The sequence below is a fragment of the Tiliqua scincoides genome, chromosome 2, assembly GCF_035046505.1.
Source record: "Tiliqua scincoides isolate rTilSci1 chromosome 2, rTilSci1.hap2, whole genome shotgun sequence".
NCBI classification, from domain to species: domain Eukaryota; kingdom Metazoa; phylum Chordata; class Lepidosauria; order Squamata; family Scincidae; genus Tiliqua; species Tiliqua scincoides.
This window is the reverse complement of record NC_089822.1, coordinates 246,667,007-246,683,032: the sequence shown is the minus strand read 5'-3', so window position 1 is coordinate 246,683,032 and position 16,026 is coordinate 246,667,007. Positions and strand designations below refer to the sequence as shown.

Genomic DNA, 16,026 nt, shown 5'->3' with positions numbered 1-16,026 from the left:
CACAGAAATTATTTTTATGGTCATGTCTCAGAACCTTTGGAGTAAAGTAATAATGTATAAGAGTTGGAGAACAGAAAATAAAAAAGAAAAGAGAAAAATGCATTGATTATTTTTAAAAAAAATAGATGTTCCAGGGAGAAAAATAGATGTTCTGGGGGGAAAAGCCCAGAAGAACTTTAAAATAACATTTATGACAATATTTGTCAATTGAAAATATTATCTAATCTTGCTAACTGGACAAAGAGGCACCTTTTAAGATTGACATGTACAAAATTAGGGAGGTGACAGAGTGGATAGAGGATTTTCTCTTCCCTTTCACACAACACCAGGACCAGGGGACAGCCACTCAAATTGAGTGTTGGGGGACTTAGGACAGACAAAAGGAAATATTTCTTACCCAGCGTGTGTTTAGTCTGTGGAACTCCCTGCCACAGGATCTGGTGCTGGAGAGAGGACGCTCTTTTCCCTCTCACACAACACCAGGACTGGGGACAGGCACTCAAATTGAGTGGTGGGAGAGTCAGGACAGGCCACTCAGTACTTAATTAAGGACACGGGGAGACCCCTTCCTTCGTGGCAAGGAGTTCCACAGGCCAATCACACGCTGGGTAAAGAAACGTTTGCCCTTCTCCTAAAACCGGGAGGCTGCATCACAGCTCGCAACCTGGGACGGACCTTCCTTCCAGCAGCCTGTCCCATCCCCTTCTAAAGGCATCTGCCACCACACCTTGTGGCCAGGAGTTCCACAGACTAAGCACATGCTAGGCCTCCATCCAGCACACCCCACTTCTATGATGCACCTTGCAGGACTAAGTTCATGGGAGTCCGATCTGGGACTCAACACAGTGCAACTCTATGGTCGCCGAAGATGGCATCACATCCGGCGAAGGCCGGAAGTGTCACGGATCCTGCCGAGCGCGAGGCTTCTTTGGTCGCCATGGCGACCGTTGACAGCCCCCAGCTGTCGGTGTCGGGGACCTTGGAGGCCTTCAACGCCGTCCTCCGAGGAGCGGCCGGGGATGGGGCGCGCGGCTCCGTCTGGTTCAAGGAGAGCAGCGGCCGGAACTTGCGCAGCCGGGACTTCCTGGCGCCCCGGGCGGCCCTGACGGCGCTGCTCGGGGAAGGAGAGGTAGGGGCGTGGCTTCGAGGAAGGGGCGGGGCCTCGAGTGTGCGAGGATGGAACGTCCCTCCCTCTCCTGGGTCAGCGCAGGAGTCGTAAGCGCGTGTGAATGTGCCTGACGCGTGTCATGGGAGGCGCGCTCAAAGCCAGCCGGCTCCAAGTGCTCAGGGGGACTCCAGGCGTTCTGTGGGGAGGCCAGGGAGCAGCCGCCGACGCTGAGTGCTGGGAGAGTCAGGACACAGAACAGAGTTCTTGCCCCCGTGGTCTGTGGAACTCCCTGCCAGGGGATGTGGTGATGGCGTCTGGCCCGGGCGCCCTTAAGAGCGGGCTGGACTGATTTCTGGAGGGAAAGTCCATCACGGGTTACAAGCGAGGATGGGGAGGTGCGTGTAATTAGTCTGTGGAACTCCCTGCCACCGGATGTGGTGATGGCGTCTGACCTGGATGCCTTTAAGAGGGCAACCTCCTGATTTTAGAGAGGCTACCTCAGAGTGCCAGATGCAGGGGAAGGCACCAGGATGCAGGTCTCTTGTGGTCGTCTGCGCTCCCTGAGGCATCTGGCGTGAGATACAGGAAGCTGGACTAGATAGGCCTTTGGCCTGATCCAGTGGTGCTCTTCTCATGTTCTTATTTTCTTAAATCATAGGACTTCAGAAAGTGGCATCTGGGGAGGGCATGACTGAGACAAACAAAATTACGCAGGGGTTGGATAGGGGGGTGTTCTTTTTCCCTTTCACACAGCACCATAACCAGGGGACATTCACTAAAATTGAGTGTTGGGAGAGTTAGAACAGTTTGCCAAGGGCATCAGAAGGCTGGTTTGGAGGATTCTCTGTCTGATGGCCCCTCATCACAAGTTTGTGGGATGAGCTTGCATGCTGTAAACCAGCATTCAGATCACTTTAGCAACACATGTAGAAACATAGTTCAGATGAACTCCTCCCACCCAACTAAGCAAAAAAGCCCCAGCATCCATGGAAATGGGCAGGGGTATACTCTTGCCCAAAATGCAGGAAAGACCAGGGAACAAAGCAGACCAAGAAATAGGTTGACAACTCTAATGGTAATGTTGGAAATTCCTGAGGCCCCATGGAAATTCCTGAGGCTTGCTTCAGTTGTCACCTGGACACTGATGCTGATTCCTGGAGGCTGGAGGCCATTTGTGGGGGGCTGTCAACCCTACCCCACCTATGGAATGCTCTCTAGGGAGGTTCAGGGCCCAATCCTATCCAATTTTCCAGTGCCAGTGTAGCTGTTCCAAAGGGGCATGCACTGCATCCTGTGGTAGGGAGGCAGTCACAGAGGCCTCCTTAAGATATGGGAGCACTTGTTCCTTTACCTTGGGACTGCATTGTGGCTGCACCAGTGCTGGAAAATTGGATAGGATTGGGCCCTCACTTGGCTCTTTTTTGCTGAGTAGACCATTTATTTTCTCATGCCTTTTAGTCTGCACTCCTATATGCAGTTTTCTGTAAGTCCCATTGAACACAATGGAACTTACTTCTGAGTAGACACATAGGGTTGTGCTGTTAATCTTTGATGGGTTTGGTTTTCTACTTTTTTTTAATTTGCAGTTTTAAGATTTTATTTTTCTTAATTTGTTTCTATGAGCTACCCTGGAAATGTTAATATTTCCAGCAGCTCTTGAAACTTCAATTATCTGTATTTTTACCATAGTGACCTGCATTGTTTTTCTGTTTTGGAGCAGCCATTTTCAGGAGGAAGCCAACACTCTACCTTGTATTATGACAGGTTCCCAGTGGCATTGCTGAGAGTGTATTTTCACTAAAATGCCCATGTGTGCCACCAATTAGAAGCTGCCAAAAGGTCCCTGTAGGGCTGACTGTGCAACTGGAGAGACCTGCTGTCTTTGAACAGATTCTGAAAGCTATTCCTGTGTACACAAAGCCTCCTCAGGCAGCCCATGGGCACAGCATCCTCCTCAACTGTGTGCCTCTGCATGGGCACAAGGACCTGAAATCACTCAGCCTAAGTCACCTGAGAGCCATCCTGGTAACTGACCACCTGGCAGGCCTGCTCCAAGCTCAGGGGTGAGTAGATGGAAGCACTACTCTTATTAATATGCCCTGGGGAGTTAGGACATGTATGGCTTGTTTCTTTGTTTAAAACCCTTTACAGTGCAATTGAATGCTTGCTTGCTTCTGAGTAATTTCACTGAGTAATTTCTGACTGACTCCTAAGTAAGGCTGCCTAGGATTCCAGCCTCTCCACTTTGCAGGGGTGCCTGTGTAGCTACAAACATGCTGTGCATGTGCACTGATTTAAGACATGTCAATGTAAGGTCTTCTGCAAAATACAAAGAATCTTATCTGCTTATCAGATGCAGATGTTTCCAGCCCTCATTGCAAAGGAGCTGTTGAAATTGTGAGAGCAGTCCCTGCAAAATGCGCAGTGGCTTTGGATTGGTTGTCTACTGACTGTGAAATAGGATTTCCTCACTTTGCCCAGCTCCTGTTTCCCTGCTTCAGGTTCTCCAGATGCTGCTCAGTTTAGCGTGTTTTCCCAAGACCCAAATTCTGCAATCTTAACATGTTATCCAAATTAAGCAAATATATATATACATTTGCTTACTTGGCATAATTTCTTCAACTTCTGCAAATCATGGCGAGTAGTAGGGTACTAAAGTCCCATCCCCCAAGCACTGAAGTTCCTTCCAGCCAACTCCTGGACATTGTCCCATGTTTTTAACCCTATCTTGGCAGTTATAAGGGCTAGAAACTCACTTTTAAAAAAGAAAGCATATGATTTTCTAAATAATGAATTCTGCAGTTGATTAAAGTCAAGCTTTAATGCCAAGGGAGACCCAAAATTTTACTTCAGATACTTTTGTATTACAATTTTTTAAAATCTCTATTTTTCAAGAAGTACCCACGGTGACATACAATAATGGCAAGTCAAGTAACCAATGCAGCAAAATTAGGCACAGCAATTTGAAACCATGTTTAAAACAGCTATTTCTAAAAAGTCGACAAGAAAAAAAAGTCAGACATTTCCTGGATGGGAGATTGAGAAGTAGATGGTCTTGTGAAGCTATGATTTGAATCTAGGTTTGTGTAGACTAGACAAAGCTGCCTCATGCACAGAAGGACCACAGAAGGCGTTTGACACGGTCCCTCACCAAAGGCTACTGAAAAAACTCCACAGTCAGGGAATTAGAGGACAGGTCCTCTCGTGGATTGAGAACTGGTTGGAGGCCAGGAAGCAGAGAGTGGGTGTCAATGGGCAATTTTCACAATGGAGAGAGGTGAAAAGTGGTGTGCCCCAAGGATCTGTCCTGGGACCGGTGCTTTTCAACCTCTTCATAAATGACCTGGAGACAGGGTTGAGCAGTGAAGTGGCTAAGTTTGCAGACGACACCAAACTTTTCCGAGTGGTAAAGACCAGAAGTGATTGTGAGGAGCTCCAGAAGGATCTCTCCAGTCTGGCAGAATGGGCAGCAAAATGGCAGATGCGCTTCAATGTCAGTAAGTGTAAAGTCATGCACATTGGGGCAAAAAATCAAAACTTTAGATATAGGCTGATGGGTTCTGAGCTGTCTGTGACAGATCAGGAGAGAGATCTTGGGGTGGTGGTGGACAGGTTGATGAAAGTGTCGACCCAATGTGCGGCAGCAGTGAAGAAGGCCAATTCTATGCTTGCGATCATTAGAAAGGGTATTGAGAACAAAACGGCTAGTATTATAATGCCGTTGTACCAATCTATGGTAAGGCCACACCTGGAGTATTGTGTCCAGTTCTGGTCGCCGCATCTCAAAAAAGACATAGCAGAAATGGAAAAGGTGCAAAAGAGAGCGACTAAGATGATTACGGGGCTGGGGCACCTTCCTTATGAGGAAAGGCTACGGCGTTTGGGCCTCTTCAGCCTAGAAAAGAGACGCTTGAGGGGGGACATGATTGAGACATACAAAATTATGCAGGGGATGGACAGAGTGGATAGGGAGATGCTCTTTACACTCTCACATAATACCAGAACCAGGGGACATCCACTAAAATTGAGTGTTGGGCGGGTTAGGACAGACAAAAGAAAATATTTCTTTACTCAGCGTGTGGTCGGTCTGTGGAACTCCTTGCCACAGGATGTGGTGCTGGCGTCTAGCCTAGACGCCTTTAAAAGGGGATTGGACAAGTTTCTGGAGGAAAAATCCATTATGGGGTACAAGCCATGATGAGTATGCGCAACCTCCTGATTTTAGAAATGGGTTATGTCAGAATGCCAGATGTAGGGGAGGGCACCAGGATGAGGTCTCTTGTTATCTGGTGTGCTCCCCGGGGCATTTGGTGGGCCGCTGTGAGATACAGGAAGCTGGACTAGATGGGCCTATGGCCTGATCCAGTGGGGCTGTTCTTATGTTCTTATGACCAAATACTCATTGCACTATTAGACTGTCAGTAGCTCTCTCAAGCTCAGGATTTTTCTGAGTTGTACTACCTGAGCTCCTATTAACTGGGGCACCAGTGGTTGAACCTGGGCCTTGATATGTGCAAACGATGTGCGCTGCTGATGCACTGTGCCCCCCACCCCAATCTATTGGACCATACCAGCCCTTGAGCTATTCTTTGGGTAGATTAGGGAGAAATTTGCTGCTCTTACGCACTCTGGCAGTAGTGTGGTCAATGCTACATCCTCTTTGCCTCACAGAGTGGATGTCCATCTGGTTCCAGCTTTGGTTAATGAGGAGATCCTTGGCTTTCTGCGCCAGCTGCAAGTTGAGTGGCCCTCAGTTAAGGAAGCTTCCTCCAATCTTGAGGATGTTCTAGCCATGAAGGAAGCCCTTCAACATAGTCTTCATGCCTCATTTGCTGACAGAGACCAAGATGGAGTAGTGTGTAAACTGCACTTGAAAGGTTTCCTGGAGAAGCAGCAGGGCTATGACCCGAACTTGGATGTCTTCCTTGGTATGTAATTATCAATTAAGTACATACTTTGCCTTCCTTCTGAGACTGAGCAAGATTTCTACATTTGTTCTCACAACAACAATCTTGCAAGGTAGGTCATTATTACACAGATTGAGAAATCAGGCTGAGAAAATGACTTGCCAAGCAGTGGGCGCATGACTAACATGGGATTTGAAACCAAACCCTGGTTTTACCCTGTTATCTATTGGCCAGACAGGGCTGTGGTTGAATTGCAGACTAGGCCACTATCAGTTTCCATTCCACTTTGCAGCAGCACCTTGCTGCAGAAGGCCTTCACATGGGAAACAGACTGAATTTCCTTTAAATAATCTCCTCCTCCCTTTCAGTGACAGAAGAGAAACTGCATCATGTGGCAGAGCTGCAGCAGGTGGCCTTGCGATGCACAGTGAGTCAGTGACTGGCAACTTTGTTCACTAGTGGACTGAAATAGCACTCTTGAGATTCCCCAAGTCTCATGTGAACTACTGCTCTTCCACAGGTGCTTGCGCCAGGAAGATCATTGAGTGTAGTGCATGTGGTGAACAATGAGGAGGCCTTCCAGCAGGAGAAGGTGGACCTGCTGTGGAGGTTGGCGTGTCCAGAAGGTCTCACAGCCCCACAGGTGAGAAGTTGTGTTATTTTTTCAACTCCTGTACAGTGTGTAAAGTTTTTGCTGCTATGTGGCTGCTTATAGAGAGGAGGATAATTTTCTTCACTCCAGCAGCAAAATGCACCTTGTTCCAGAAATACTGACCAGGCGGTTTTGGGGGCCCCTGCAACATTTGGTATCTAAGTGCAAGCAGGGGGAAAAAGAATGTAACCGGCATTACCAGGGTACAAAGAGAGCCGAACAGTGGTCATGGGAAACCAGAGATGTCAATATGTGCAATGGGAAGAGTGTGGCTGAAAGACACTCACAGGACTGTGCAAGTTCCAGATACCTGTGCGTGTGCCCCACCAGCACAGCAAGTGTCCATAGGAGTCCACAAAACTGAGGAGCTGAGTGTTCATGATAGTAACACTTGCATAGTATTTCTGAGTGTGCAAAGTACTTCATGTGTACGACCTTAACAGTGTCCTTATAACAACTCTGTAAGGTGAGCAAGTAGTGTTATATCCTTCCGTCTCCCCTTTTTGTTTCTCATGGCAGCGGAGAAAAACTAGAATGTCCCTTAATAAAGTTAGAAAACCATCCAGGGGCTAAACAAACTTTCATTGTAGTCAGAAAATGGGGTATCTTGAGTATCTTCCCTGCACAACTCCTATCCCACAAATTCTATTTATCTATTTAACATATTTATACCCTGTGTTTCTCTCCCTCCCCCCCCCAATTACTGGAGTGCCCAAGGTGGCTTACAAATCTCATAACATCACAGTAAAAACAATTGTACAATGTAAAAAATTCAAAATGTAAAAAAGGAAATAAAAACAGCATTAATATAAACATTAGTCATCCCCCCAAAAACAGACAACCAAAGAATGTAAAGTAGCTAAAACAGAAGGCAAGTATAATGAACAAAGGAAGTTTTAAACCCCCCCCCCCCATACTTCTTAACTCAGCTGAAAGGGAATTCCATAATAATGGTGCCACCATGGGGAAAGCCCCTCAGATGAGCTCAGGGGATTCAACAGTCATATGGAGTTCCTGGGGTATCCAACCCCAAGCCACACCTTTCAAGCCCTGCCCCTCCCCCTCCTCTCACCCCTGCTAAATGTGTTGAAAGGGCACATCTCTGAAGCATACAAATGCAAAATACAAGCAAGTCTGGCTTTTTGCACAATTCATTTTAAGCACAGAAATTTTATTGCAATAAAATACGAGGCTTGTATTGTAAGCATAGATGTGACTTTAACTGCCTGTTCCTTCAGGACAAATAGCCACACTGACCAAGCACTTATCCAGGCTATAGTGTCTGTCCCCAGTACATCACAAGCCCAGCAGCTGGTTCCTGTGCTTTCATACATGGCTGCCCTTTTGCAAAAGTGAAGGGCGCTTGGTGTTATCAAATCGTATCAGATGGCTGCTTGCTACTCCTGTTTTGTTTCTCTTTATCCCCTAGAAACACTTGGTCTGTGGGCCTATGAAAGTCACTAACTGTGCCTCTCCTATGAGTGTTCTTCAGTATTTCCAGTAAGTTACTATTCTTCCTCAGCTGTTTCCCACAGAGGATCCTCATGCTCCCTTAATAGAGCACTTCTCCTACTGCAACTTAATGATGGCCTCCTCTTGCCTGCACTTACTTTCTAGTCATTGCACCAAAGCTGGTCATTACAACTGATTTGCTTCCAGTTTGTGGTGTTCTGCAAGAATTAATTTCTGGCTCAGGGTAGATAGTTTTGTTTCCAGAGTCTTGTGCCAAGGTGGGCTCTTATCTTGTGGGCGTGAGCAATGGCCTCTCAACTACTAAGAAACAGAAAGGCGGCCTTAGTAATACTGAACCAACAAGGTGGGTTGTTAGCACTTCTGTTAGCACTCCTTCTGTTAGCACTAGGTCAGTATCTGGTTTTGTTCTAGTTTGTTATAGGTGTTAGACAGAGTACAGAAGTGACATGGTCCTTTTCCTGGGAGTTTATAACCTCTTGTCACATATTTCTTACAGGCTGAGACACTCCCAGATGTATGAGGCCTCAGTGCTGAAGTATGGAGATCTCTCTCAGGGTAATGTTTTGTGTTGGGTGCTGCTTTGTCTATTTTTGACTTTCTGGAGACTCTGAGGCTTCCTTCAGTTGACAGTATTGGAATACTTCTTCCTGCTGGGTGGCAGTGTATTTTTGTTGATTGGGGGGGGAGTAAATCTGTGTTTTTGGTCTGTGACTTGCTTTAGTAGGATGCACTGCTCAGCTGCTTGGAACACACTTGTGTGAGCCTGTTAGAGGCTTCCAGTCTTGCTGTCCTCCTGTTTAGCAGGAGCAACAGGCATTTCCCCCTTGAACCTTTAGGGACCCTTCATTGGGTCCCAGAACTACTCCTTGTGAGCTCTTCTTGGGTTTGTAATTGTGATTCCTTCCTGCAGATGACACCTGGACCAAGATGGTCTGCGTTTTGACATCGGCTGCTATCCGATTTGAGATGCTGAGCACAGCTCACCAGAACCAGGTAAACAGAGAGGTTCCATCCAGTTGCCTTCTTGTGGCAATCACCAGGAAGGCTGCTCAGGGGGCCATTTGGAATAGTAAAAGTTTGCATCGGATAATGCTATTAATGACAGTATCATGCTGGCTTTCAAAGGGTGGTTCTAGCAACCATCTGGCAAAGGGTGGTTCTAGCAACTTTTGCAGGATATGGAGAATAGCAAATAGGGAGAAATTACACATGAATGACTAACACTAAAGGGTTCATTTTCTGGGAATGTTTTGGGTTAGTTTAGATGAGATCACAGTTTCAGGATAGCAGGGATAGGTGGACAGTCTGCTAGGGAAGGCAGGTGAGGGATGTCAGAGATGCCTTAAAAAACAGCTAGATCTCTGCTTGCAGAGTTGATTTCTGCTCCCACAGATTCTTCTAAATTTGGAGACCAGCATCTCAACCAAGGGGACCAAGAGTGGAGCCTTTGTCATGTATAACTGTGCTCGACTTGCCACACTCTTTGAAGCTTACCAGCGGGCAGTAGAACAAGGTGAGAACCCTTCCCCCTGCATGCAGACCCTATCACATTCATCACTGGGAAGGAGCTGTAGCTCAGTATAGCTCAATGGCAGAGTATCTGCTTTGCGTGCAGAAGATCCTAGGTTCAGTGCCTGTCTGAAACCTTGGGGAGTGGCTACCAGTCAATGTACACAATATTAAGCTAGGTAGACTAACAGTATAAGGCAGTCTCATATATTCCTATAACCCTGACTTGCTGAGTTTATTGAAAATTGGGTTCTAAATTAGGGTCTGAGCCTTGCCCAGACAAAGTGGTGCTTCAATTGTCTGGCTGAAAAGACAATAGAATAACTTTCTTGTTGATGCTGTTATCATTCACATGTGTGGTGTTCAAGATCTCTGTAGACTCGGTCTTAGGACAGGGCAGTGGTTGAATTGGTTGGGGACAGCCAAATATACCCTTCTGGCCCACCTCCTCCCCATCCCTCCACTATCATAAAACTTAAGAGTTCAGAAGATGTCCTCACCTGCCGACCTTCACAGTTGGTCTGATTTTATGCTGTGGTTAACAGCATGCAGAAAGATGCCTAGTATTAAACCTCTTGCCACATGGACAATCCTGACTCTGCTTCACCTGTCATGTGCACTGCCTTCATGACAGTATTCTTTGAAATATGCATGCCATGTCTCCCAGAGGCTTAGTAAAGCTTTCAGTGGTTGAAGGATGGTATATTTACACAACATAGTTATCTTTGCAGCACCCAGGTCATGCTCCAGTATGCTTTGCTTCCAACTTCAGACAATCTGAGTCTATTTGCTTCCAGTTTTGAACAGTCTCCCATGCTTTCACGGGTCCAGTAACAAACTTCTGCCCTCCAATTCCAGGTGTGTACCCAGCCTTTCCCCTTCCTTCAGAACTGAACTTTGACACTCTCAGAGAAGAGGTGAGCAAACAAGAGCAAAAGAAGTACAAAGACCCAGACCTGGAGAGCCTCAGACCTGAACCAGCTGCAGTATTGAACATACTGTAATGAACACATGATTTGGCAAATTGGGTTGAGTTCTGATCTAGGTGACCTCTTGATAGTAGATTTGGAAGGGATCAAAAGGTTTATCTCATCCAACCACCTGCTGCATGACAGGCCACAGATATTAGTGTTATACAAATCAATCTGTGCAATCTAGATCCTTCTCCTCTCCCTTTGCTCCCATTTGCCAGCAATGGCAAATCTCAACAATGCAAAAAGTTGCCAGTGTTTGTTGTATCACCTTGATTGGTCCATACTTGCTTCCTTATGGGAACAAGACTGGTTCACTGGAACTCTCACAGAGTTTTCTCTGTTCCTTTCCCAGGACGAATGGCTCTTGTTGTTCAACAGCATCCTGCCCTTCCGGGAAGTATTGGGCAACGTGGTGGAACTGCCCATCTCCAGTAGTGGGCTCAGGACCACAGCCAGCACTGAGTCGGTGAGCTGAGTTTCCAGATGGCACAGGTTCTTGCTATCTCCTCCTCTACCAGTTTACCTGCCACATATGTGTTTGTGCACTTCTCCCACATCACGGGATCTAACTGCCTCGTTTTCAGAAGTCACTTCGGTTTCATTTTCAGGGTAGCAGATGAGCAGGATGCTGCGTTTTGACAGATGGTGCATGTTGTTGAGGTGCCTCAGATCCTAACAGAGACTGCCCATCCTGCGCAACGCTGGAGGTCAGACTGTTAATATTTGGTCATTCTGAACCTAACTGCAAGCAGGAGAGGCAGAAGGTGTCACCTTAGATGAGCTCCTGCATAGCCTGACTGCAGATGAGATACCCAGAAAAAACTGTAGATATGAACATGGCAAATATTTCATTACATCAGATCGGACGGAGGCTAAATTTCCCTGCTAGAGCTCTGCTATCCTCTATAGCAGGGGTCTCCAAACCCCGGCCCGGGGGCCAGATGCAGCCCACAGCAAGCCTCTATCCGGCCCGCAGCCAGCCTCTTGTCCCCTGAAAGCCTCTGGCCCACTTGGCCGAACGTGACAGGAACGATGCTCTGGTTGTGTCTGGAGGGTGTTCTAAGGGCCAGAGATGTTGAATGAACGAGCCCATTCTTTCGTTTATTCACTCTTCTAAGTTCTATCTCTAATTTATTTATATACCTGTTATATTTAAATTTGTTTCCGGCCCTCAGCACTGTGCCAGGTATTTGATGCGGCCCTCTGGCCAAAACGTTTGGAGACCCCTGCTCTATAGCACTGGTTCCCAACCTGCAGTCCGGGGATCACAGGTGGTCTGCAAGACCCTGAGAAGTGGTCCACAAGGTCTCAGGAAAAAAAATTGCTTTTGATCACTTCCACGTCTCTCTGAGCAAGCAGCCCCCCATGGACCACCAGAGAGAGTGAAGAACGGACCGGCTGCAGCTGGAAGCAAAAGCAGCAATCCACAAGTCTTCTTGGTTATAGAGGAGTCTCTGCCAGACTCCTTAGTTGCAGTTCTAGCTGCTGAACTAGTTCAGGTTCTGAATAGGTGCTTGAGGTATTTCTGCATCATCTCCTCATAAAACTGGCCTCTGTGCACACTGGTTCACTTGCCAAGTGTGGGTTGCTCCACAGAGTTTGTTGCTCCAAAGTGAAAGCCTACAATCCTTAGCACGAATTATTCTAAATATCAGCAGAAGGTTCTTCAGAGCTCCATAGCAATCAGTGTTGATTTCAGCTGCATTGTTTTTCCTTTTTGAAGAGTTTGCCACACAAAGCAGAACAGGTTTATGTTTCTCTATTGCAGATTTGCAGATTCCTGATCCAGCTGAGCATGGATTTCAGTTCCTACTACAACAGAGTACACATCCTAGGGGTAAGTACTCTGTGTGCAGTAAGCAGGGTTGTGGCTAGGACACAGAGAGGTATGCAGTACATTCAGAGTCCTAGAAGTTCACACCGCCTTTATCACAGTGGCTCTCATCATAGTGATGGCTCTCATGACAGTGAATATAGACAGATCCAAAAGCTGGATTTATTGCAAATGGAATAAACCTGTGATAGGCTTTAGTACTGAAATAAGCTGAATTTTAACTAGCCTTCCAAGGTTTAAATCTGGATTTAGACCAGCCCGGTATGGAGTGTGTCTCAATGATGCTAAAGAATATACCGTTGTTTTTATTCTGTATTGAAATGACTGGCCCCATAAATATGGGATGTTTTGGCAAACAGTGTGGTGAAAGAGAAAGTACATTGGATGCAGAAAGCTCTCAGGCATTTGCTTCCGTTTCCATCCTTTTAAAACTGTTCCTTGTAGCCTTAAACCATAGACATCTGCCAGGCAAAAGACTCTCCTTTCCAAATCAGAGTCCACAATTGTCACTAGCAGGCAGCCTCTTCCTTGGGTCTAGAGTGACAGTCACCAGTTTTATAGCCCAGTGAATGCTGATAGGGTCACTTCTGCCCAGTCTTGGAAAGTCCCAAAGCATGGATTGCTCTTTGTACTGGTAACCACCAATAGAATTCCCTCCCATTCTCAATAATACCTTTTGCTTGATAAAGGGGGGGAAGAGGTGCCTTACCTCTCTGCAGAAGTGCACGTGGCTTCTGGGAAACCCAGTGCCTCAGTAAGGCACAACAAAGTGCCAGGTAAGGCACCGCGAGTTTAGCCTCAGTGTGAGTTCAGCAGCAGGGCGAGGAAGCCAGGGCCCCAGATACTGCCCTTCTCTTCCCTTGAAAAGAGGGCAGCAAACCAGTGAAGGGTTTTTAAGTACCCCTAAACAAACAAAAAAACTATGCAGTCAGACAGACAGCAGCAGGGTGGGGGCTATCCAGTGTTTTGCAGCCAGCAGCAGGGTAGGGGCTATCCAGTGTTTTGCATCGAATGCAACATGTATGATGTATATGGGAGGCCAAGAGAGACTATGAGGAACGCATGGCCAGCAGCATTAAGGGCAATAATAAAAGCTTCTTCAAATATGTTAGAAGCAGGAAACCCACCAGAGAAGCAGTTGGCCCTCTGGATGGTGAGGGAGGGAAAAGGGAGATAAAAGGAGACTTAGAGATGGCAGAGAAATTAAATGAGTTCTTTGCATCTGTCTTCACGGCAGAAGACCTCGGGCAGATACCGCTGCCTGAACAGCCCTCCTGACCAAGGAATTAAGTCAGATAGAGGTTAAAAGAGAAGATGTTTCAGACCTCATTGATAAAGTAAAGATCAATAAGTCACCGGGCCCTGATGGCATCAACCCAAGAGTTATTAAGGAATTAAAGAATGAAGTTGCTGATCTCTTGACTAAAATATGCAACTTGTCCCCCAAAAGGGCCACGGTGCCAGAAGACTGGAGGATAGCAAATGTCACACCGATCTTTAAAAAGGGAAAGAGGGGGGACCTGGGAAACTATAGGCCAGTCAGCCTAACATCTATATCGGGTAAGGTGGTGGAATGCCTCATCAAAGATAGAATCTCAAAACACATAGACGAACAGGCCTTGCTGAGGGAGAGTCAGCATGGCTTCTGTAAGGGTAAGTCTTGCCTCACAAACCTTATAGAATTCTTTGAAAAGGTCAGCAGGCAAGTGGATGCAGGAGAACTCATGGATATTATATATCTGGACTTTCAGAAGGCATTTGACAAGGTCCCTCACCAAAGGCTACTAAAAAAACTCCACAGTCAGGGTATTGGAGGGCAGGTCCTCTCCTCTATTGAGACCTAAGCAGAGAGTGGGTGTCAATGGGCAATTTTCACAATGGAGAGAAGTGAAAAGCAGTGTGCCCCAAGGATCTGTCCTGGGACCGGTGCTTTTCAACCTCTTCATAAATGACCTGGAGACGGGGGTGAGCAGTGAGGTGGCTAAGTTTGCAGACAACACCAAACTTTTCCGAGTGGTGAAGACCAGAAGTGATTGTGAGGAGCTCCAGAAGGATCTCTCCAAACTGGCAGAATGGGCAGCAAAATAGCAGATGTGTTTCAATGTAAGTAAGTGTAAAGTCATGCACATTGGGGCAAAAAATCAAAACTTCACATATAGGCTAATGTGTTCTGAACTGTCTGTGACAGATCAGGAGAGAGATCTTGGGGTGGTGGTGGACAGGTTGATGAAAGTGTTGACCCAATGTGCGGCGGCAGTGAAGAAGGCCAATTCTATGCTTGGGATCATTAGAAAAGGTATTGAGAACAAAATAGCTAATATTATAATGCCGTTGTAGAAATCGATGGTAAGGCCACACGTGGAGTATTGTGTCCAGTTCTGGTCGCCATATCTCAAAAAGGACATAGTGGAAATGGAAAAGGTGCAAAAGAGAGCGACTAAGATGATTACGGGGCTGGGGCACCTTCCTTATGAGGAAAGGCTATGGCGTTTGGGCCTCTTCAGCCTAGAAAAGAGACGCCTGAGGGGGGACATGATTGAGACATATAAAATTATGCATGGGAAGGATAAAGTGGATAGAGAGATGCTCTTTACACTCTCACATAACACCAGAACCAGGGGACATCCACTAAAATTGAGTGTTGGGAGGGTTTGGACAGACAAAAGAAAATATTTCTTTACTCAGCGTGTGGTCAGGCTGTGGAACTCCTTGCTGCAGGATGTGGTGACGGCACCTGGCCTGGATGCCTTTAAAAGGGGGTTGGACAAGTTTCTGGAGGAAAAATCCATTATGGGTTACAAGCCATGATGTGTATGTGCAACCTCCTGATTTTAGAAATGGGCTATGTCAGATGCAGGGGAGGGCACCAGGATGCAGGTGTCTTGTTATCTGGTGTGCTCCCTGGGGCGTTTGGTGGTCTGCTGTGAGATACAGGAAGGTGGACTAGATGGGCCTATGGCCTGATCCAGTGGGGCTGTTCTTATGTTCTTAAGAGAATTCTGACCAAGGACATGAGTGGTGAGGGGGGAAAGCAGAAGTTTGGAATGATTCAAAGGAAGGCCCAACTCCCTCTGTGCCAGCACTAGAAAACTATATCTGCTGCATAACAGGCCATGTGATGATCCTTTTTGCCCCGACAGGAGCCGCGGCCCCACTTGTTCAGCCAGATGTTTGCCCGGTTGCAACTGATGAGAGCAGTGAGAGAAGTGTTCCACAGTGCCCTGGCCACCCTCCATCTACCTCCTCTTAGTCAGATCTGAGCAAGTCCAACCTGTGCCTGCTGTGACACTCAAAGATACCCTGCATCAGTGCTCATGATGCCCAGCCCTGAGGAGGAACAGGAATGAGTGGAAGAGCATTACCTATAAAATTCATTTGGCAGACCACAATTTTGCAGGATGCAGTTAATGCTTTAGACTTGAACTCTTCCCCCATCAAATGATGCTACAGAGAAGAGTTGGGATGAAGGTAACAGACACTTTTGATGGGAGGGGCCTGCTGACGTTCTTCCTAGTCAAAGTGGCCAAATTCCAGATGGAAACATAAAGAATAAAACAGTTACTAAAGAG

The 16,026-nt window shown here is 46.8% G+C and overlaps 1 protein-coding gene across 3 annotated transcripts; it reads left to right on the top strand.

Moving 5' to 3' along the window:
- Positions 1-917: 917 nt before the first annotated feature.
- On the top strand, positions 918-16,026 carry DALRD3 (DALR anticodon binding domain containing 3). 3 transcript variants are annotated; one of them, XM_066614939.1, is made up of 13 exons: positions 918-1,129; positions 2,873-3,171; positions 5,780-6,036; positions 6,384-6,442; positions 6,536-6,658; positions 8,097-8,167; positions 8,637-8,695; positions 9,051-9,133; positions 9,533-9,653; positions 10,508-10,566; positions 10,976-11,089; positions 12,392-12,460; positions 15,598-16,026. In XM_066614939.1, exons 1-13 carry the CDS (start codon positions 938-940, stop codon positions 15,715-15,717), a joined length of 1,626 nt encoding a protein of 541 aa, XP_066471036.1. In that variant the 5' UTR covers positions 918-937; the 3' UTR covers positions 15,718-16,026. The 3 variants fall into 3 exon arrangements, with proteins under 3 accessions (XP_066471036.1, XP_066471038.1, XP_066471037.1); XM_066614941.1 differs by lacking the exon at positions 918-1,129 and adding an exon at positions 1,147-1,200; XM_066614940.1 differs by lacking the exon at positions 918-1,129 and adding an exon at positions 1,160-1,215.